The 25,171-nt window shown below is 23.9% G+C and overlaps 4 protein-coding genes across 5 annotated transcripts; 2 read left to right on the top strand and 2 right to left on the bottom strand.

The window, feature by feature from the left end:
- Positions 1-292: 292 nt before the first annotated feature.
- On the top strand, positions 293-3,173 carry Bm6764 (lactamase, beta 2, putative; the record flags this gene model as incomplete). 2 transcript variants are annotated; one of them, XM_043074844.1, is made up of 6 exons in its annotated part: positions 293-438; positions 1,387-1,504; positions 1,811-1,932; positions 2,352-2,519; positions 2,627-2,741; positions 3,009-3,173. In XM_043074844.1, 6 exons carry the CDS (start codon positions 293-295, stop codon positions 3,171-3,173), a joined length of 834 nt encoding a protein of 277 aa, XP_042930778.1. The 2 variants fall into 2 exon arrangements, with proteins under 2 accessions (XP_042930778.1, XP_042930779.1); XM_043074845.1 differs by having other exon boundaries at positions 2,627-2,661; positions 3,009-3,046.
- Positions 3,174-5,248: 2,075 nt separating this feature from the next.
- Bm2269 (Uncharacterized protein) lies at positions 5,249-8,058 on the top strand (the record flags this gene model as incomplete). The annotated part of the gene is made up of 5 exons (XM_043074843.1): positions 5,249-5,392; positions 5,905-6,079; positions 6,874-7,092; positions 7,569-7,659; positions 7,863-8,058. 5 exons carry the CDS (start codon positions 5,249-5,251, stop codon positions 8,056-8,058), a joined length of 825 nt encoding a protein of 274 aa, XP_042930777.1.
- Positions 8,059-10,287: 2,229 nt separating this feature from the next.
- Bm18005 (Uncharacterized protein) lies at positions 10,288-12,012 on the bottom strand (the record flags this gene model as incomplete). Its single annotated transcript, XM_043074842.1, has 5 exons — positions 10,288-10,416; positions 10,855-10,967; positions 11,287-11,419; positions 11,624-11,741; positions 11,834-12,012. The coding sequence occupies 5 exons, from the start codon at positions 12,010-12,012 to the stop codon at positions 10,288-10,290; spliced, it is 672 nt and encodes a 223-aa protein (XP_042930776.1).
- A 10,884-nt stretch (positions 12,013-22,896) lies between these two features.
- Bm18004 (Uncharacterized protein) lies at positions 22,897-23,585 on the bottom strand (the record flags this gene model as incomplete). The annotated part of the gene is made up of 2 exons (XM_043074841.1): positions 22,897-23,079; positions 23,442-23,585. The coding sequence occupies 2 exons, from the start codon at positions 23,583-23,585 to the stop codon at positions 22,897-22,899; spliced, it is 327 nt and encodes a 108-aa protein (XP_042930775.1).
- Positions 23,586-25,171: the final 1,586 nt, after the last annotated feature.

The raw sequence follows: 25,171 nt of genomic DNA, 5'->3' as shown, positions 1-25,171 counted from the left end.
ACAAGAAATCGTTGATTTTTATATGATAGAACGAATCAAAAATTTTAAATATAGGAAGTAAAATAACGATTGTTATGCGAATGAAATCAATGTAGTGGTGAAGAAAGAATTAAAAAAGGAGTGAATTAAACTGGAACAGAACAATAATACGAAGACGAAAAAAAAAATATATATATATATTTAAATGAAAGAATGGTGGAGGAAATTTTTTGCTGTTACCGAAATGGTAACAAATGTATTATCTGATGCAGCGCATTTTTCAATAGCATTTATTGCTTATTGGTTTAGCAGAATGTATTCCACTGAAAAAACTTCTAATCTAGCTAAATTAGATTCAATTAGTCAGTTGTCAACAAATGTTTATCGTATTTTGGGACAAAATCCGGGACCATTTACACTTCAAGGAACTAATACATATTTGATTGGAACCACCAAAGAGTAAGTGTTTTTTTATAAAATCATTAAAATGGTATTTCAGCTTAATCAAATGATTTTAAATGATTTAAAAATTCATTCCAGCTCATTTATGAAATTATTCACTGAACAATTAAATAAAGATGAAGTTAATTGTTAGTCTAAGCTAATCAATCAATTGAAATAATTAGATGTGTGAATTGATGTGATGCTTAAATATTTGTAGAAATTCTTCCCACCTCTTCGTTGCTCATCGTCCTCCCATTCTTCCTTGTCTTAAAGCAATTGGTAGATCTAAATGTCGTATTTATCAGATCTAAAAATCTGAAATAAGTGAGGATTAGTTTGTGATATGACTATAACAACCAATTTAGACATATTTTGAATCAATATATGTTTTAACGATGAAAAAAATGATTGCTGTTTATGTTACTAAGATTGATAGATTTGATATGGTGGGAAATATACAGTGAAATTTTATTTGTTTGTCGGATGATTATTACATTAAGAAGTACAAATTATTGAATGAATGCTTTATCGTATATAAAGCATTCATTCGGAATTTCAATATTATATGAATAATATTATTGTTATCTTTGAAATGTTCAGCAAAGAGATATATTATCGAAATCTAAGCATTTCTTCTTTTATGGAATTTTCATGATATTTGATAAATAAAGGAATGAAAATTTTTGATTTGATTCGATTTCAACAGAATTTTTTTGCTTACATCAAAGGCAAATTTTGTGATCTGTTTGTTGTCTTTTTGGTTTAAAATAGTTGAAGATCAAAAACTTGTTTTCTATTATATCATGATTGTTGATATCTTATTTAAATGATATAATTTAAATGCGAGCAAGTGTGAATAGAGTAAAATTCTGATTTTCCACTCGTAAATTTTTGTATTCTATCAGCTGATAACATATATTAGTTTTGCTTCGAAATCGAAATATAATTTTTCTTTCGTTTCAGAAGAATTTTAATCGACTGTGGTGACACTGGAGTGGAACAATACATTGATTGTTTGAAGAAAGCACTAGGTAATAACACAATAAAGTTAATTATTTGCACACACTGGCATGGTGATCATGTTGGCGGTATAACAGATATCTTCAAACATGCAAGTTACTTTTATTACTTTTAAAGTATCTTCAACAGTTTTCTAATTTCAACATCCTGGCAGTTTCCCTTTTAAAATGATATTCTCTGACAAATGTTCAATTGATAAACCTTTTGGTATTGATATATTTTGCAGCTGAAATTTTTTTTGGATTTTCATTATTATTATTATTGTATTTTGCAAAAGTCCTAAGTCTTAACCGTTCAGCCGAACTGTAATCGCATTAATGAAGTAAATAAGGTACGTTCTAGAGAAAATTTAATGCTATTATTAAAGGTGACGAATGGGCCAATACCAGTTCATAAACTTAGAAGAATGGATTCGCCAGAGGTGGATAATATAAAATTTGATTACATATTACCAGGAAGTATCATTACGGCTCCTGGAGTTACCCTTAAGTAATTTTTCAAACTTTCTTAATAAATAACTTAACTTCTTATTTAGTCTTGATCGGTGGTAGCAGCGGATATTGTAGGCATGCCACAGGAGTAAAAATTCGTGTTATAAAACACTGGAAATTAAATTTGATTTCCTGTGAGCTATTTTGGTATACTGGAACATAGATTTATTCGAATTTGTTTTCCCTAAAAAATTTGGTTTAAAAACATCCAAGAAATATATACTTTTGTTTGTAAATTCCGTGGTTTTATTCATCTGCTGTTACTAAGTAAAATAGAGGCCTGAAGTAATTACTTTTTTGTTAAATTTTACAAACAGTCAAAAACTGCATATGAATTTATTTATGTATGATTAGTCATAGTCAATAAAAACAAAAAAAAAAACGAAAGAGAAAGATTCAACTTTAGATAAATTGCAGATGTATTGCAACACCTGGACATACATCCGATCATCTTTCACTTTATTTTGAAGAAGAAGGTAGTCTCTTCAGTGGTGATTGCATACTTGGTGAAGGTAGCTCTGTATTCGAAGATCTGTATGATTATATGCATTCATTGGAAACATTATCAAAACTTAATATTACTAGGTATGTGCATTAATTTATTATTATTATTGTACAAGCTTTAGATAATATTTTTTATTGTATAAAACATAATTACTGAAGATTTTATCGATGGTAAAAGATATTTCTAGGATATATCCAGGACATGGGTCAGTTGTCGAAAAAGGTTTGGAAAAAATTTATGAATATATAGCACATCGAAAGAAGCGAGAAAATGATATATTGAAAATATTGGAAAATGAGGCAGTAATATCTAGCATGCAAATTACTAATTTAATTTATAAAATAAGTTTTTTTTAAAGTAATTATCATCTTATCAAAGTTTTAATACAAATACTATTTTCTGTCACCCATTCTCTAACAAGAAAGTAAAACCACATAGTTAGCACAGTGAAGGATTACATTTCAAAAATGGTTATTCTGCAAAATCTTTTTGATAGATTCTATGCAGTCCGCTAATTAAATAAGTTAACTATTTCATTGCATTCATATTTATCAAAATCTGTTTTTCAGGATATATCTTGGTCAGTAAAACTGGGAGCCATAAATAATGTGAATAAACATTTGGTGAAGCTTGTGAAAGAAAATAAGGTTGAACAAGTTGGTTTTGATAGTTATCGTTTAAATAATGCTCAAAATATTGACATAGGACAAACAACTACTGATGCTAATAACTGACATGATTTCGATTGTTACTTATGTGGCGCAAACAACTCATTTATTAAACAAACAAGTATATCAACAAATAAATACTTTAAAAGATTCTTAAATTTGTTCTCCAGATATATACTAAAGCAATATCACAACAATAGTTTTTAGAAGGTACGAGCACAAAAAGAAAATAAAATTTGTTAAACGAAAACATTAATCATCTTTATAACTTGGAAAAATGCCATGCGGCATTCATCTGTTACAAATATCAAGAACAAATAAAATTATTCAATTAACAAGAAAAAGACGGAATATTTTATTGGCATTTGAAAATAATTGGAACTGATAACCGATAGTCAAACGCACAAGTCTTAAATAATGATGAAGACCAGAGAATGATGAAAACACAATGAATTAAAAACGTAGTTTATATGTTTTTATATGTTTACTATAAATTTAAAAAAAAAAAAAAAAAAAAAAAACATTTAAAAAATTTTGCCACGATAAAGATATGGCAAACAAAGATTCAAACTGATATAAATTAAACTGTCTAAATCATTCCAATATTTCAATGTTGTAAAATAGTTTTCAAATATTTCAATTCATCATATGTTATCTGTTTAGTTTGCACTGCTGCAGTTTTTTTTTTTGTTACAAAATGTTACAATTTTCACTCATTTTGTGTCATATTCTTTAAATCCAATAGTAGTACAAGCGTCAAAATAAAATTATTTTATTATAGAGATGAAAAAAAAAATTTGCTTTATTACAAAAAAAAGCTTCGGTAGCTTAATTAATTTTACCATTAATTGATTTGACTTAATAAACATTTAAGCTAGTTAGGCTACCAGCAAAATAAAAAAAAGCACGCATGAATGCACAACAAATTTTTCTTTTCCTCAACAATATTATTACAAATTTTTTAAAAAAATTACAGAGGTAAAAGATAAGAAAAAAGTATGTGCTTATATACCGTATTTTTATCTACATCTATTTACTTTCTAATTAGTATTGAAAAAAATGTGTTTCTATTCAAAGAAAATTCGCTCAGAAAAAAAAGCACAATTGAGATAAAGTAAGTTATTCTCAATTCTCTCCAATCAAATATTTTTTTTCCAAAATTTTTAGCTTCTAACTTTTGCAACTTCAATGAGTTACTTAGATAAATAACTTTCAAGTTAATTATAACTTTTATAAACTATATGATCACCATATTATCCAAGTAATAAAACTCACCGAATGTGAATTAACTACCATGCGAATAAATTTTATCAGATAAAGACAATATCAATAATATAATAAGAAATATTATATACTCAATTTATTACTAATGGCCGAGAATTAGTTATGCGAATGTACCATTATAAATAATTATTTGAAAATGATATTTATTTCCAATTTCTTTTTTGTTTGTTGATTAAAAAGTATGATTAATGACTAAATGGGTAAGAATGTGACAACAAGTATAAGAGAGAACAAATAGCAATTTCTTCTAACTTTCACGACTCTTTCGCCCATGTCTACATTATACCTAACCGGAAAAGATGAAAAGAAATGGAAGACGATATGCGCAATTTGTGATTTATCAGATGAGAAATGGTTCTCTCACCATTTTCCATACTTCATCATGCTGACAGTAAGGCAAAATACTTTTTGATAATAATTCATCTCATTTTAGAGAGAGATCAGGGCGACATTGTTAGCAACCACTATGTCCATTCGATCATTTCTATTCTATCGATCTGTTCTCTTCTGCACAGCAAATTATACTGTCATTTATTGTCACTGCTGTTCCTATTCAAACAAATAATCATCACAACAAATAGCATATTAGCATATTGCATATCCGCTGAGTACTACTGCTATTATTGCTGTTGTTTTTGTCGCTGATTTATTGCTATTGTTATTATTATTAATTATTATTGTTATCACTATTATTACAGTTATTGTAACAATTCGAGCTACAATCCTTATCAAGAAAATGTACCATTTGTTGAATGATAGGAAAAAAAATGAAATCCTTTGTTGATCGATTATTATCTAATTCTAATTATTCATATTATCATATCAGCAAATAATTTTCAGCACTTCCAATCATCGTTATGATTGAAAAAATTTTCCGAAAACATTTTATATCATTTGCCACAATCTTTTTTGTTGTTTGTGTTATCAGAAATGGAATTGTTATTGCAACAGTAGCAAGGAAAATATGGACCGAAGAAGATGAAACTCGAAGAATTCAACAGGTTCTACACGTACTTCATTTCACATTTTAAATTAAATTTTTTGACGTGAAATGCGTTCCAAAATGTTTGATTTTTTGCTATAAAAAACACAAAATTTTAATTCAAAGTTTTTTTTTTTTTTTAAATTTTCTTATGAAAGTTTTAGAATTAATAAGAAAATCTTTTGTAAATATTACCTTCTTTTCTGTTAGTAGAACTCTTTTTTAAAAACATCTTTTATTATCTTTCCTCTTTTTTACACTATTTAACGTAAAATCTTTCTTCGTTTTTTCACTCACATATAAATATACGCATTCGTCCTTCATTCATTTTGCTCCAAACATTGATGTCACACCTTTATTATCGCAATTCATTTGTTGCAATTTAATAATCTAACACGTAAAGTGATTTTAATTAAAGCAAAATTTTCAAATTAAAACGAAAAAACGTTTTCAACAAATTTACAGTTTCAATTAGAAAAATTGAAATTTATGCCATGCACTTTTTTTTTTCCTTTTTGAAATAAAATGAAGATAATGGAAGCGGAAGAAATGGAGTATGAAATGGAGCAACGCTCCCAGTCTGTTATTAGTGATAATGATGTATTACGGAAAGATTATCAGTATTATCCGATGACTAAACGTTATCAGTATACAAAAGAAACAGTGGCGCCAGTTACATTTCCTAGTGTTGTAACTACCAAATCAGGTAATTCCTGAATAAATCTATCACTAGCAGAAACAAGAATCATGATTAATTAAATAGATAAGAATGAATACTTCTTCTTTTCTATGATTATCACTTTCTTTCATTTATTTCTTACCACCTTAAATAATTTCTCTTTCGAAATTAGTTAGATTGCATTAGACATGAAGAATTCAAATCTTTCAAATGTTATAATTTCTTTGGAGATAAAGATAGAAAGATTACTTGAACAAAAACAAGAAAATAAAATAATTTTACGAAATATTTTTGTAATTCCCACTTTAAAAGTGCAATGATATTTAATAAACAGCTTACCACAAATATAAAATAAAAACTAAACTGATAAATGGTATTTAGAGAGAAATTATTTGATGATAAATAGATATTTAGTACTTTAAATATAATGAAGATATCTAAAATATTGGTTAAATAAAAATTTTCAATGTGATTTTTAAATGAAATCCAACATATTTGTTTTTAAAGTACACATCTTTTTAAATCTATATATTTTTGCATTGCAAATAGCATAATTAATTTACTAATTGACTTCCTAATGAATCTTACTTTTATTTATTTGTGTAATTCCTATCAGTTCTATAACATAATGATTACTGAAGGACTAAACTTTTAAACTATCCAATAATTCCGTTGTTCATTGCTATCAAACAGCTTAGAATTTGAGGAATTAGTTTAAGTGTATAATTTAAATTTATAGAATTTAGAAGTTAAATTTGATTTTTGTTTTCTCTCATTTAAAATTTCATAAAAGAAAATTTTTTTATTAATATGATTCATAGATGACAGTTATTGGTGCTATCATTGTACAAGTCCACTAAACATAATGGGTGGAAATATGCAACATGCAATTGAAAAATTTTTACGTATTCGTCGAACAGTTTATCCAATTCACGTAAAAAGTTCACGATGTTCGGAACCACGTAATCTGACGGAATTAGCTGTAGAATATTGTCGACATCCATACTGTCAAACGTTAATTTTAACAGATCATGATACGGGTTGGTTTCTTATCATTTCATTTATAATAGTATTCAAAATGGTTAGTAATTTCTTTTTTCTTTTTTGTTTAAATTAAACATTAAAATTTTTTTAATTTGAAGTGAAATTTAATAAAAGTGAAATCGTTCAAAATTTGTTCTATACAACAACTGGCATTATTTTATCAGTTATTATTTCAATTTACCTATTTCAGTTATCTTACAATATCAATATTTTTTTCACTTATATTTTTAAGAACTGTGTTTAAAATTGTTTTCAAAAAATTTCTAATTTGTTGATTCTGTTCAGTTCCTGTATTTAACATTTCAAAATTCCATTTATATTTTCTTCTTTTGATTTTTTTTTTTTTTTTTTTGCTTTTTTTTCTTCTCTCAAAACTTATAAACTGTGAAATTTGTCAGTTAGAAAAAATTCAGTTTAAAAATCTTAAAAATTATAAAAAAAAAAAGTTTGCTATTTGCAATCATCTTTTTAGGTTCGGCCTTTACAATGCGCGGTTGTGCGGAAACATTTGGAGCAATAAATGAGAAGTTACTTGATGCACGTGATGATAACACATGTCAAAGGTAACTGATGCATTCTGTTCAGTAAAGATTCCAATCGATTAACTGAATTACTGTTCAGTGAAGAATGAAAATGTAAAAAAGTAAAATAGCAACGGTATTGTTTGATTAATATCAGTAATAGCAATGATCTGAATCAGTAGCAATGACAAATAAATGTAAAATTAAATGCATGAAAGGAGAAAGCTGAAAAAAATCTTTTTCAGATTACATGAACAGCTTGATATACAGGAATGTATCTGTAGGCATCGACGTTATTGCTATCCAGGCGCAAAACGTCGACTTTTTGACGCATCATCATCAACAATATTAGTGGCATTAGCACCAACTAATGATGTAATATCCATATTTTATCATCTTTTATTAATTTGTTTATCAATCATATTTTATTATCACTTTTAATTGGCCTTTTAAGATATGGTTGCGTATGTTAATAAATTCGAGTTCTGCAAATTTTTTTCCTGAAATTTTATTCTCTCTTCAAATACTTTATCAATGATATTTTTTAAATCATCTAAATCTTTATTAAAACTTCATATAAAAATGATTCATCAAGAATATTAAAAATAGCTATTGATAATGTCTGATATTTCCAACTTTGTGACTTAATCTTATTAGCAATTGCTATTTCTAACGGAATTATTCATTTTCGGTTGAGTTAACTCAACTATTGAGTAAATATGTTTAAGATTAACTATTTAGTGTGCTACAGTTATGTTCACTTTGTCATTTACACTTATTTGGAAGAATCTCAAGAATCTATCCTTTCAGTTATTTGATCATAACTGATAAAAAATTATGATAAATTATGTTGTAAAAACATGAAACATATCATTATACCGTATATCAAGTCAGAAATTCATAACATTGATTAGTTTAAATTAAGTTACAAAATCTTTTTAAATTGATAAATTTAACTTTTATATAATTTTTTAAATTTATAACTTTTTATAACTTTTAAATTTTTAAATTGATGCGTTACTTTCAATGAAATATATCATAATTTCAAAAAATCACAGCAATCACAATATACAAGTATTAATCAATAGAAACAATATACTGATAATTCATTATTTTAATCCATCAAACCTTCTCATTTACATTGCCATTCATTGTTTATGCCGAAAAATTGTAGATCTTTGTTAGGAAGTCATCCCTTTTTTTTTGGTTGTGGTTTGGAGTTAGTATAGACGAATGTGTTGAAAAAGGGTTTATTGTAATAGATTTTATTCGCTAACAACCACAATACGCTGTTAATCAATAATGGTAAATATACCGATAATTTCGTAGTATCTGATAGTTTACGAATGTGAAATAAATTAATGAAAAACTTAAGTAAAAGATTTAAATGACAGAAATTAAATAAGTGCAAGAAATCAACCGAATTGTAGCTTACCGATACCAAAGAAAAAAAAAACTAATATATAAAGGTTTAAATCCTTAACAAACCTACGACAAAAGCGCATGATTACAGTGAGTAAAGAATTGTCACTGTCAGATGATCTTTGCTCTTTCAGAGATGGGTTTTAACATGATATCAATTGCTCATAAGTGTAACCGTTAGATTAGAAAACGTTTACAACATTTCAACATTGCGAACAAAAAAACAACTTTCAACATATTAAGCAGTGCACATACCCTTTGTTAACAGTCGGAAGTTTTTTGAAAATTGAAAAATAAATGAAAGTTTCTAGACAATGTAGATAAGCTCAGTTACAACTGGATGAGGTGGCTGTTGTATAAATGGATTGCTTAAATGAGATATAATTTTGAAACACAGTTTCATATTTGTCTAAGAATAATACTTAATTAAGATTAAATCCTTTGGATTTAATACAATTTTATTTTAACTTATTATAATTCAGTATTTTTTTTCTACAGTTTACGATGTTTTATTTCAGGCAGCAATAAGTTTTCGAATTTATTTGAACATTTCAAAATCTCTTTCTGTAATTTAAAATTATTAGCTGTATTGTTACTATCTCTTATCACTTAAGATCAAACTTCATGAAATGTATTATTGTTGAAATGTTGAAAATTAATTTTTAATAATTTAGATTAAAAAAAGGACGAAGAGAAAAGAATGATAAAGTTATAAAATATGAAATAATTTTCATTAAAACTAACACAAATCTTGGCATAATCAATCAAAAAGTTTTTGCGATTGTTTAGCTTTCGAAAATATGATTTAAATTTATTTTACTTTATTCCATCAATTTAATACTTAACTTTTCAATGTATTTCTTCATTTCAATTCAGCAAACTTAAATATGGAGCATTTTTAACGACGAAATTATGTCAATTATAAATTTAAAAGTTGAAAAAAAAAGTAATTCCATTGACAATGGAAGAAGTGATAATTTTTAAGACAAAAATATCACATCACATTTTAAATTGGTCAATTACAAGAGTTGAAACAAGTATGGAGACCTGGCAACTGATTTGATTTTAAATTGATAATTATCTATACAGATTAATTTGCAGGTTTTTTTTTCACAACAATAATTAAATTAATTATTTATTTACTACAACACATAAATTAAGCTAATTCCAAGCCTATGCAACGATTAATTAATTTATTTATTTCAACACATAAATTAACTAATTTCATGCCTAGCAACAAATTTTAAATCATTTTGATTTTTCATCACTTTTTGAAAGTATTCTTGCTATACCATTCTTGTTTTCAATGAATGCTCGGTAGAGCGTATAAAGCAGAAACCAATTAATTAGAATTGCAGTTGAAATTAATAATAGCAACTGAAAACGATGATAGTTTTATTAATTAGTTAATAGCAATATTGATTAATAGTGATAATGACTCTACTAATTTACTAGCACTTTGCGTCTATGGATTTTCACTTTCTTTTGACTACTGTTATCTTCTTAGTAATCTAAGTAGTAGCTATTGAATTTACAAATTGTACTGGTATATCAGTTTATCTCATTTATCGCTGACAATTCAAACTCACATCTGTTCATTTTATTTGTCACAGATGAATTTGTATTTGTTTCTCTTATGTATTTGTTTCATCTATCATTGATAAATAAAATATCTATTTCATCTATCGTTGATGAACTAGAATTTATCATTTATCACTGATTATTTTCTCCAGATTTTTTACTGGATTTTTCAGTGCAGTTTAAAATGACACTTTAACAGTGTGCGCACTTATTATAGTGATACAATAAACGAACTCGTATTTCAGCAAATGGTAATGTAGGCGCTTGTTCAAGTAAACTTTTTTCATACCATAAATTTGACCACTGATAAATAATTGATATTATAATCCAGAATAAAGAACTGAGAGCTTAAATTTTAATTAATTTTACAAACGAAACATTTAAAAATTTTCTATTAAGCAATAAACTTTGAAAAAAATTACGGAAAATTTGCTTTATAAGAGGACGATAGGTAAATAATTTAATACCGAGTAATAATACTTATTTCAGATAATTTAGTAAATAATTTCTAGAATAGTTCTTTGATTCTATTTCTTTTTTTCTTACATAATTTCTATTATGCCATATTATGAAGAGTTTTTTTTTTTTTTTTTTTTTTTTTTGGAGAAATAAGCATTTCAAGTTTCCATTACCTACTTTAATTTATTATTAGTAGTATTCAATTACCGCCAATATTCAATACTGGAAGTGCTACATTATTAGGTGTTATAGTAGTAGGTAATCTGGCATGCCATATAAGCCAAATATGCCAACTATTCGTCAATAGCGCCAGTATTCCTTTGAATAAGCCTGTGATCATCTAAAATTTAAAAAATCATTTTATGAAACATTACAATTGTTAATGACATTTTCAAAATCCAACTTTTTCAGTTAAACTTCAATTGATTAAATAATTAATAATCAGTGTAGACACAAATACTTTAATAAATATGGCTGTTTTTTTTTTTTCGTCTGGAATTTTTTCATGATACACTGCTCAAATTACTTTTCAGAGGATTATTACCTGATTTCGAAATGGAAATTTCAATGTTTTAATATTATTTATGTCCAAACTTTTGCCCAACAATGTTTCCAATCGTATTTCTATGCATGTTTCTATCATCTGATGCATTTGGTTGTTTCTAAATTTTAATTTAAAATACCATTCCAGGAAACATTATTTATTATTATTATTATTATTGTTATTAGTAGTCATTATTACAAAATGGCATACAATCGTTGACTGATTAATCCAAATTGTTGCATTATTTGATTATCAAATGCAATGTAAGTTTCATTAGCATATTGTATGATTTCATTCCAACATATCGATGTTGGATTTAACAATTCATAAAGAATCCAAGCTAAGATCAATTGATTCATTATCAGCAACAATAATGTCCCATCAATCATACAGTAATAACTTCTGTAATATATACCAAATGCTGATTTTTTATCAAATTATATATAAGTATGTCATAGTTTAATCATTTTTAATACATTTGTATTATTAATAGTATATTTATTTCATTTAAATATTACTTTCTAAATTATATTAATCAATGATAAGTTCTTCATTTAAAATATTTAAAAAGCAGATTTCTTTTCTTGTTGTTAGCAAATTGTGGAAATCAAATCTTCAAATGTTAAACCTACCACTAATCTTGATAAATGAATTTTCGATGTGTTCAATAAAAAAAATGAAACAGCTTACGTTGTCTGACCGATTGCCATTTAACAAAACATATAGTATGATGAGAAAATGAGAAAATTAAAAGTAAACTGCATAAAATGTTCAAAATTTGCATTTCTTATTTAGAAAAAAGACATTATAATACTATGGAAAAGTTAACTAGGATGTATTTCAATCAATAATTTTTGTTAACTCTTCATTGTTTGAATTTTCACTTCTAAATTTTAATTAATATCAAACTTTTAAATTAATATTAAGTTCTAGAAGAACACAGTTAAGCATAATAATTAGATATTAACAGTATATTTTTTAGTATTTCACGAACAATCTGACGAATTTGACCTTGATTAATTGATAGTCGTCCTTTAGTAAAAGTCACATAAATTTCTTTCATCTATTTGGTATTTGATTTTTGTAAAACAAACTTTTTGTCAAATTTTAATTACATAGCAAAATCAATGAATAAACTAACGACAGTTACTAGTAATTAGATCAACAGATTTGAACTATTCAAAGTAGTTCAATTAACTTATAACAGAGTAATTGTAAAGTGAATTCAAATTTGGTATTATTTCAAATTTGTAATATAATTACTTTTATCTTTTATCACTGTTCCATAAAAATACGTTAGATTAAAGATTAAAAAAAGATTTTAGATAAAACGAAAAATTAGATTAAAAAAAAAAAAGAAAAGAAGAAGACAAACAAATATACAGACATTAAGAAATACTGCTGGGAAAAACTATTATTTAATTAATTACTTATAATCACAAACTACTTGCAATCGAATATTACTGCTACAAGCAACAAATAATATTCAAAAATCATTATGTCGTATTGTTAAATTAAAACTATAGTCAAAAATCTACATTTTCATGTAACAGATTTCTTCAAAATTTAAAAAAAGGAAAAAAAAATTAAGTTATTTATTTACATTCATATGATAATCATAATATAAAATCATGGAATCATAATACATTTTTCTAGGAAACCATAATTAAATCACGTCAGCAATTTACAAATTATATCTATAATTGTGAGTTAATTTACAATTACACAAGTAATTAAATGCTTTATAAATAAAATGATAAGATGAAATTTGAAAATCTCATATTTTTGCAGAATTTTTTCATTCTTTGGTATTATAACTATTTTTTTAATACAAAAATTTGTGAAAAGAACACACAAATATGTCATCAGCATTTCTATCAGTTATTTTCATAGTGAAAATATTTCCTCTGCTTTGTGACCAACATTTAAATTCTTAATATTATTAAAATTTTTGGTCTTTTGACTAAATTTTTGACGTTTTAAATAACAACAAATAGTAAAATGACAAATTGGATTCACTAATTTAAATCTTTTTTTTTTCTTTTCGAAATAAAAAATAATAAAAGTAAAATTTTTTTTACTACTGTAATTACAATCATATTAAGAATTAATTAATTTTAATATTGGTAACATTTCTAATACGTTTTTCATAATTTGATTTTGGATAGCATTTTGTCAAACATGATAACTTAAAACAACATGTTGTTCGGAGATCCAATACGGTACAACCGTTTTTGCAACACTGATTTGCTATTCCAATAATTGCTCTTCGGTGAAAATCTGAAGAAATATTTATTATTATTACTATTTTTATTATTATTATTATTGTTAGCACGTCAAATGTGCAAATTCAATTTAAAATTTAATTAATGCATTTTGTCGGTATTTCATCATAACAATGTTTACATGTCAAGTTCATATGCCCCTTGTTCTTTAATATATAAATATGTCCTTTAATACATCAGTATTTGCTTGTATTTGTTTAATGAAAAGCGTCACATCCTGAATGTGATGCTTTTAGATTTCATTGTTCAAAAGTCATGATTATTCATTATTATCATACAAACGGATCACTATAGCAAGGGCGGTAAAAGTTTTCCTATACAAAGATGCACTAATTAAGCACTTTTCAAGTAAAGCACCATGCTGTTGAATATTAAAATGAGCACAGCAATAAACATAACATGAAATTAAATAATTTCAAAATAAAATAATTAAAGAAAAATCACTTTATTGCTTAACTTTATCCTTCAATGGAGAAATAGGTTGAAAATAAAATCAAAAAAATAAGTGAATATTCCGATTTACCTATAGTGTTACTATCTTTTTGTGTTTCAGAACTTTTTGTTCTCCATTATATTAATTCTAATATTTCGTTGAAGGAAATTAACTGATTAGAAAATGATGAATTTGCAATTAAGAATAAAGGTTTAATTCAGTGCATTGCTTTGCTCTTCACTTCTTCCCTCGTTACTCATTAAAAAAAAAATATTCAGTAGCTAAGTCTGAAATGCATTTGATATAAATCAATTCATAAATTACTAATTGTTCCAATATCATTATTTTTATAACATAAATTCGATAGAAAAAAGTATAAATATAAATTATGAAAGCAAAAAAAAAAATTATACATTAAAATAAACTTTGACTATTGTAATAAAAAGCAAATGATTTGAACATCTATAACAAAAATATTTATTAAATGATTAAATTAATAACAAATATCAAAACACGACAAGAGATCAAATGACAAAACTATCAAATGGATAACAGGTCAAATTCTAATATGATTGATCTTTTTAAGTAATAATAAAGCAAATGTATAAAATTCAAGATGTAAATATATGGTATATTTACATATATATTTGTATAGTTAGATATATCTTTGATATATTTATATATATTTGATTAAATACTTGTATATATTTAATTAAAATTCATTCTGTGTTTACAAATATTTAATCAAATTTCTTCAAATTTATAATAAACAAAATCATTATTTTCATAAATGAATTTGTCAGATTTATTAATTAATACTTAAAATTATAATTATTTTAATAAAAAAAGAAAAAAATAAAAGCTTACTATTTGTCGTACTATTAACATTTTCTATTATCAGTGGAGTGAAACGTGATTTGAAGCATGGCATTGTCTCATAGCCAAATGTACAAACTCTTATCAAATGACGATATAATGCTTCGCCGCATAATCTTTTTTTTGTCATACATTCATTAATTAATATTATTTGCATAAATATGGCTAATAATGTAATTCGTTGAAATATCTGAAATTTTTTATTTGTTAAAATTTAACATACGAAAGTTTCAATAAAAGCAAAAAAGTTCAAGTTAAGACAAAAAGAAAATTATAAGTTTAAAAAGTTTAATTAGAAAAAAAAGGAAGTAGTAAGTGTAAAATAGAATATAAGATGAATGAATGGTTAATAAGATGTTAATTTTTTGTTTGCAAAGATAGCTTTAATTGTTTTTGTTTGTTTGTTTGTATTTTTTTTTTGCTCGAATTTCTAAAATTTATAGGTAAATAATGTAATTTGTAAGTACACAAAAAATATGTCCTCTTGTAAATGATTTTAATTATTAAACTTTACAATTTTATTTTAAGTGAATCGTTAAGAGTTGTTTATGTAAACATTTAATAATTGTATTTATTATTATGCATAAGGATTTGTCTCTGATAGGCTAATATATAATAAATAAGTGAATAAATAAAGCTAGCTAATAGATCCGAGTATAATTTTTTTTTTTTTTATTATATAAAACTTATAGTGTAAAACTTTTGTAAAAAAAAAATGAGCACTTTTGAAAAAAAATGAGCACTTTTGAAAAAAAATTTAAGATTCAAATTTAAGATTCAAATGCAATAAACAATTAATTTATTTGGTTTTAATTAAAAAATACTGCCAGAATTTCTTATTTATAACAAATTTTGCTCTATTATTTGAAATATTAATTCATGATAGAATTCTAATTGCAACAAATAACCATTATCAGTTTGTTTAATTAACATTTATCATTTCATTGATACAATTTTAATAAAAAAAAATCAATGGTTGAATGATACAATTTTTTATTATATCAATTATACATGTATCAAAACTTTTTATTATACATCAAAATTTCTAATAATTTTTTTAATAATATGATAAGATTACTTATACATAGGAGCAGAATATTACGTTACTTCATTATTTTAAGTGTTGGAAAAAAATTACACGTATTGATTTGCGTATATTCACATTTGATTTTAACGATTGTTTTCTGTGAAACTAATATATTGCATATGTGTTATTGTAATAAATTATACTTGTGGAATATTTTAGTTGAAATTATTAAAAAAAAATAAAAATTTATTTAATTAAAGCAAAAAAAAAACTTTTCTACTATAATATGACAGATTTTTTTTTTGAATTAATCATTTTTTTCTTCAAACTTTAACTTATTATACTTGTCTTTGACTATAAATCGTAATCACTTAATCTCATCATTTCAGCTTCTTTAATAAAGAAAATAACTTTAAAACTATATCCAATTTAGGAATATTAATATTTGATAAAACGATATGATAAAAAAATTGAACTGTAAAATTTGATAAGATAATATGATAAATAAAATAAACTGTCTAAGATATGTTCCTGGTGTATTTCATTGAGAAATATTTGATAGCAGAAGAATAATTCTTACCATTTGCAATATGAAAATATCCAAGATAAAAAGCTTTCCAATTGTGATCACTTTAAATCTGTCGTAATAGAAGTTTAAGTTTATTTTGAATTTATAAAAATGACTTTGAACTGACACACCCATCAAATACACTTTGTCTTTTATTTTTTAGATTTATAAAAAAAAAAAAAGCATAGAAAGAAGGTGCAAAGTGCAAATGCCTTTTCATTATCGTAATCATATGCTGTAACATCAACAAACTCATCCCTAATTCAACAAAATAAAACCTTTAAATCACTGGTACTCATTTACTACAAAAAAAGAGATAAATAAAAATTTTTTTTAAAAATTTCAACTTAAAAAAACAAATGATAATATTATCAAAATTCATTTGCATTTTTTTCTGAATTTGAAATTTAACAAAAAAATTCCATATAATCAATTATGACACTTTTAATATTGTTATCACTTATTTTTTTTTAGTATACATTTTATAGAAATTAGTATACAATCTGTTATCACAATTTTATATCATATTATCATTAAACGCTTATAGGATTTGCAATAATTAGTTATCATAATTTTGATAACGTTATCACCTATTCAAAGAATTTGCACTTAATCAGTTAATACAATTTCATTAATATTATCATTTATTTGAGAAATTATTTTTAATGAGGAAAATTATTACTCCTTTTAAAATGATTAACATAATTTTAATGGTTTTATCATTCACTCAATCAATTTGCATATAATAAATCATAATTTTGATAATTTTATCATTTATCCAGGAAATTTGCATATAATCATCTGTCAGGAAAATTATATGTAGAGGGAGAAGGGAGGTTCAGACACAGAGAGTAAGGTAACTGAGAAAAAAAGAAGGCAATTTAGTGTAGTGATATTAACAAACTTTTTTTTTTTTTTTTTTTTACAAATGAAATTGCTGTTGTTACGAAGTTCAACAAAAAAAAAAAAGTGATTGCGTCAATTTGTTTGAACTAAGATTTACTACTTTGTGGGCTGAATGCAAATAAGCTAATGTATTTGTTAAAAAATTAAAGCACTTAAAAAAGTAATTGTAATCACTGAGTACTTACATCTGCAGTACTTAAAATTACTTGAAAAATAAAATTAAATATCAAATGTTTCTAACTCATACCATCTATGCAATAAACGTATATCACTTAAATTAGATAAGATAATTTGTAATATAATTCACCTCTTATATTCATATTATTGAAATTTAAAATGTTTTACCTAATTAAGCGCTTACTAAATAAAAATTCTATGGTGTAAATTTCAACTTTACGGTTCCCTATTTTTTTGTCTTTTTTCAATCGAAATGAAAATTTGTTACAATTAGTTGTATTTTAAACTTTCTTGTAAATTAAAAAGCGTTCTTATTTCGTTGACAAATCGAACATTTTCGCATTTTTATTTGAAACTAAACATAAATGTTTCATAACTGATAACTTCTGTCTTTACTATTTCTTGCAGTAAGGTATCACGCAGTTAGACGTATACTTTAATTTCTTTTCAATAAGTTTCACACAACTTCACATACATTATGACTTTCATTTTTTTTTTTTTTTTTGCAAGGTTATTTTAGCTGAGCAATTAAGTGCTACTTTTATTAAATGTTAAGATTATACTGTTGTATATCATAATAACTTAGTATAATTAAATCTAAAAAAACACCGGAATAAATATCACATCGTCTACTATCATATCAATCTATCACCATCAGTAACAAATACGAAGTTAATTTTTTTTTTTTTTGAATGACCAATTCTTCCTATAAACCAAAATAAATATTAGTTTTTCTTTTTTCAATTTATCGCTTAATTCAGTTAAATATTTCTCACTATTAAATGCCAAGATTATATTGTTGGCATATCATGATAATATATATAATTAAATTAAATTCAGGTTTTGTGAAGTAATCATTCCAGGATATATATATATATATATATATATATATATATATATATATATATATATATATATATATATATATATATATATATATATATATATATACCACATTTTTGGAATTGCGGAGCAATAAAAGAAAAAATTTCTATAACAAATCACTTCATATATAGTTCTGCTCTGCATAATTTAAATTGATTTTTAATTTTTTTAAAAAAGAAATAGTTGCTGCAATTTGCTGTTAATCTTTTATTTCTTCATTTAATATTTTTAAAATTTAAATCCAAAAGTGCATCAGTTAGTTGTTCGAAGTACAAATGCACTGTACCATTTTTCACATTCATTTGAATATTATTATCACGTTATCTTCTTGTGTAGAAAAAAAGAAAATTACTTCAGGAAACAAAAAAAGTTTTAAAAGTTTTATTTTTCTTAAAAAAAATTTCATCCAAAATAAAGCAATGTATGAAAAAAAAGAGAAGCAAATTATTTACATTTACTCAGGTTATTAAATTTTTACTTCCATATATGCAATTTTAATTACATACACCTCTTTCCTTTATTTATTTAGTTTAAAATCGAAATTTAAAAGAGAATATTCATTTAAAAATAAAAAGAAAAAAATAAAATTGTATATTTTTAAAAGGAAAATATTGGTTGTTTTTTGCAAAATTAGTCTTTTATATTTGTTGAGCAATCATCGCAAATAATAACAACTTGTCAAAATAAACTTTTTTTTTTCCCATAAATTTCAACTTTTAAAAAAATTATTCAATGTTTAATTTGAAAAAAAAGAAAGAACGAGATAAAACTGCATGATTTTTAGAAGAAAATATTTGATTCGCTTTTATAAAATTAAAATTGTAATGAAACATTATAATAAAATTTATAAAAAAAGAAAAATTGTAAAAGAAAATTTGTGTCAGATTTAATTAATGTGAAAATTTCAGCTAAAATTTGCTAAAATATCATCGTACTTCATTTATTTAGAAATGAGGCATATTTTGTTATCTGGAATTTGGTTTGTCTATATGCATCACAATGGACTTGTTATCAGTGATAGGCAAATTAAGAATGTTTGTATGTACTATAATGTGTTTAATGAGTATTCACTTCATCCATAATTGTTATCAGTGATGCGCAACATACTGAAGCATTGATACATTTTTGATAAATTAATCTGCTCGTGTTATCAGTACTGACATACTTTCGATAAATCTATTTATTCCCTTATTATCAGTGATATGCAGCACACTGCAGCATTGATATACTTTAGCACAATCTTTAGTGCATACAATTACTTCCTGCACTTTTTTTCTTTGCTGACTTTGCACAAAAAATTGAATTTTTTTTCTTTCTTTTTTGCGTAAAGAAATTTGCAAAAAATTCTTTTGAAGCTGCAAAAAGTATAATAAATAAAGATTTTGTATGTTTGAATATTTTAAGTTTTGTCAAATTTGCAGTATTATTAATTTTGTAAAAAAAAAAAAAAAAACAAGGAAGAAAAAATTAGCAAAATTATTGTTGAATTTTTGAAAAACTTTTGAAAAAAAAAAAAAAAAAACGGAGAGAGAGAAAGAGGGAGGAAAAGAAAAGAAAAAGAGAGAGGTGAAAAAAGAAAAAAAAAAGGACATTCTTGTTTTCGTTTTTTTTTTCTTTTCACTGAAATTCTGAAATGAAGAAATTTTTTTCTCCAATTGTTGAATTGATAAAAGTGCAGCATTGGTACACGAAGTTTTGCTGTGCTCTTTTCATCAAAATCAAAATGAACACTGCAATATACATTTCTCGTTTTGCACTTCATTCAAATAATCAATTAAAAACAAAAATTTTTTTCCTTTTAGAAAAAGCCGAAAAAAAAAATATTTTAGTTATTAATAATAAAATTTAGTGTCATCACTAAAAGAAGGAATGCTACTGAAGAGTTGAAGAAATGTAGAAATGAAAAAATGAAATCAGGTAGATTCGTGAAAAGTTTAGAATAAGTAGTGGAATAAAGTTGGACATATTTTATGCAGAAAAAACTCCATTTCAAATGAAAAAACAAAGAGGCAATCAATAAAAAAATAATGGAAATTAAGCAAATAACCGTTAAAAGTATGCAAATATTTCATATAATATAGGGTAGTAATTTAAAAACACAAATCTAAAAATGCAATTTGAATTGAATATTGGAAGAATTATTACTAATATATCGTCATTACTATCGGTTTCTTTATTCTTTACTTTAGTCCAAAAGTTTTTTCCTTTCTTTTTTGGATGAACAAAATAGTCTATCTAATATTAGCAGTAACTAACTATTAATTAAGTGAAAAAAATATATTTCAATAAAATTCATTTCCACTACTTGAATTCTTTAATAAATTAACATCGATTAGTAATAATAATAGCAGTAGTAATTATATTACAAGAAAAATAAAGAAATAATCAGTTATAATAGCAGTAGGTTATTCGTACGAAATTTAATTGTTGCAAATCGTTATTTCAGTTCGTTGCTTACACGTATGTGTATTTTCCTGCTAGAGAAAGATAAATTTGAAAATATAAATATGTTACTTATATCATATTCTCGAAACGAAAAAAATAAAAACACTTTCATCGTAGAATTGAAAAATATTCCAAAAAATTAAAAAAAGTAAAAAAGTTTTAAAAATGAATTCCAAAAGTTTTAATAATTATTTATTATTTAATTTTTTTACTCTTCTTATTTATTTCAAATATTCTTCTCTTAGCAATTAAACTTACCAGTATATTATAAATAAATATTTCAAAAACCAAAAACCATAGATTTCAATTCATTCAAATATAATTATATTCTATTCAAGTAAATTAAATTAAAAAGAAATGATTTATCACATATAAAATATATATAATGATTTATCTCATGTAAAATTATATTAATTTAAATACAAAATGCAAAAAGTATGAAAAATTATTTGATAATTAAAATGAAACATTTAATACAATTTTATAATTTTAAATCTTTTAGTACAAATTGTTTATGATATTTAGTTATTCATTGTCAAAAAAATTGCAAGTAATTGAAAAAAGGATATGAAATAAAGTAACATATATAAATTATATCAATATGAGTTTTACTATGATTACGATCAGAAATTACTATGATCAAAAATTAATATTAAAGTGTAACATATATGAATTAACATTTTCAGTTAATATTTCTGATTTTTTTTTCTTTTTTTGGTTACATTTTATAAATAATTTGCATTTAGTTGGAAAATGTTGCTGATTACATCTCATTCAGTAATTTTATAAAAAGAGTAGCAAGTAATGTGTAAATTTAAAATATCAAAGTTATGCAGGTATATTTTACAGAAGAAATTTAAGATGAATGTCAGAGTTAATTAAATTCAACAAAGATAATTCACTAGTCTTATAAAACTAATAAAAAAGGATTTAATCAGAATTTACATGAAGAGAATATATATATATATATATATATATATATATATATATATTCAAATTAAACAATTGATATTTTGCAAATCATTTTTTTGTGGTCAATCTATCAAACATTTTTATTAAAATACACAATTGTAATAAAACAATGGATACTTTATCAATTATATTACATTCGTAATTTGCTAAATTCTGAAATACTTCAAAAATAAACGACAAAAATGAGTAAATAGATGAACAAATAAATAAATAAACGAATAAATGAAATAGCTTATTAAAATAAACATAGCAATAAAACAATAGATCATTTTATTTATAAAATGATTAGTTCAACTATTAAATATTTTGCTAATTACGTCAAAATACTTATTCCATTCTCTCTTTTTTTTTCTTTTTTCCTTTTTCCCTTTTTTTTTTTTTTTTTTTTTTTGTAATGCATTTGTAATCCTAGCAATTTACACTTAAATTGCAAAAAAAGTGCAAAATAGCTAAAATTCAAATTTATTTTCTTCCAAAACACAAAAAAATTCATTGGGAATGCAAATCCATTAAGCATTACTTACTCTGATTGATAAGTGGGAAAAGCTATTTGCAACAATTTGCAAAAGCAAAAAAGAAAAAAATTTACAAAAAGAAAGCAAAAAATGATAAAAAATGCTTAATTTTATTTAAATATTACTTTTTGTTTATTACATTTGAGCGTTTTTCTACATTTAAACAAATAAAAAAGAATAAATTTTATAAATATTTCGGGCAAATATGCATCTTTTTACAAAAAATATTTGGATTAAATTCTTTTTCCATTTGGCCGGCAATTTTTAAATAAATTTTACTCATTGTTGTAACACATATTCGATACAATTCCATATCCATTCCACAAATTTTGTTACATTTCTCATCGATTTTTACCAGTATTGTTGTCTTAAATAAAAATTAAATAAAAGAAACAGAAAGAATCTAGCTAGTGGGGAGAGGGGAAAAGAGAGAGATTTTTTTCAACCAATAATTTTGTCGAATAGGATTTTAAAATTATATTCTATCACGATAATATTATGTAAAATATGAAAGTTAAAAAAAAAATGGTAAAAAACATTTCAAACTGCAAGGAAGAGAAAGAAAAAGAAGATCAGTAATTTGATCAATTAATCATAAACTTCAAGTTCATTTAATTAATTGAGAAATTATTTTCATTGTATTAAATATGTATGAAATTGCAATATTTTTTAAGATATATCAAAGCAAAATCTGATGAATGATGTAAAAAATAAATAAATTAAATTAACCTTGCTATCGTTTAAAATATGAATGATGCCAACCATTTCTAATAAACATAACTGGCACATTTTTGTGGAACGTTCGGCGACAAATAATGCGGTTAATGGTAAACAGCTAAGAAGTATCACATTAAGTTTGATTGATATAATCATCTAAAACTGTTTAAAAAATTATTACAGAAAAAAAACAAAAAAAAAGAAAGGAAAGATTATTGACAAATAAATATGACTTGTTTTTTTTTTGTTATTTTTGAAGTTTGAAGTAGTATTATTTCGTTATTGCACAAATATTTACTTGCAATTAACAATTTATAAATTAATTACTAAGCTTTTTAATATTGTTAAATTCAACCAATAGTTTTTACCATTATTAATTTCAATCGGTAACTCATTTCCTTTTTTAAAGTATTAAACTAACATTTTGTAGTATGCATAATTTACAAAAATATTACAAACCGTTAAAGTACGTTTAGCAGTAGAAGTGATAAGGTGATAAAATTATATATATACTTGTCATTAATTGATAAAATATGTTTCGATTTGCTAATTAAAACTCCACTTCATTAAAATCACTATTTTAAGCATCGTAATCAACATCAAAATTATTTTAAGCATCAAATTTGCAAAAGAAAAATAAAGTTGTGAAGAACAAGTTAAGTAATTTTTTTTCTTTTTTTTATGAACTTGACTAATTAAATTAATGCTTAAAATAATTTTAATGTTGCTTAAAATATTTTCAATCAGTGCGGAAACTAAAAACATACGAGAAGAAAAGCGTTAGAAAATGATAATAAATGAATGATAAATTATAATGATTAAATTAATTAGTTTGGATAAATAAATTATTTTGGCAAATTAGAAATTTGTAGATAATAAGGTAAAAAGCATACGAATGATAAATGATTATTTATTATCATCAATGAATAATTCTTTCTAAATTAATTATATTAATTTGATATTAAAAAAATTTACTAACTATGCAGGTGATAAATTTTCATTCTGAGAAATAAAATTGTTTTTTTTTTTTGAGGAGAAAAAAAACAGAACTGTCACCAGCACTGCCTCTGTTATTCAATCAGTGCGAAAACTAAAAACAATTTTTTAATCAATATATTGTGTCGCATTGTCATCCAATGATTTTTTTACACATTTTTGTGAATAATTATATCACTTAGTTTGTTGACTTTATTTATTTATCAGTTTTTTCATTTTTTTGTTTTTCAGTCTTCTAATCTTTTGCATTGATTTTATCGCTAAATAATATAAATTAGCAGAATTAGAGAAAAATATTGTAACATACTGTAAAATATTGTCAGACAATATTGTAATATTATAAAGTTGTGAAATAATTATAGCATTGTAAAATTATAAAATAACTGCATAACATAAAATGTGAAGTTTTTTTTTATTCCGAAATTTCTTAAAAAAAAAAACTTTTAAACATTCAATTTTTTTTTTTTTTTTTGAAATAATTATAAAATTTTATACAATATAATAAAATTAAAATACATGTATATTATAAAATATGAAATAAGTATAATATTGTAAAATTATGAAACTACATAGCATAAAGTATGGATTTTTTTTTATTATTCTAAAATTTCTTTTAAAAAAATTTTTGAATTTCACTTCTTTTTTTGAAGGAACATAAAAATTTGGTTGCAAACAACCCTTAGCTTTACAAATAAGTACGAATGAAAAATTAATTTATTTGTTTAGTAAAAATTAATTCAATTAGT

The sequence above is a fragment of the Brugia malayi genome (genome assembly GCF_000002995.4).
Source record: "Brugia malayi strain FR3 genome assembly, contig: Bm_v4_ChrX_scaffold_001, whole genome shotgun sequence".
Classification (NCBI taxonomy): domain Eukaryota; kingdom Metazoa; phylum Nematoda; class Chromadorea; order Rhabditida; family Onchocercidae; genus Brugia; species Brugia malayi.
This window is presented reverse-complemented; position numbering and strand designations above follow the sequence as displayed.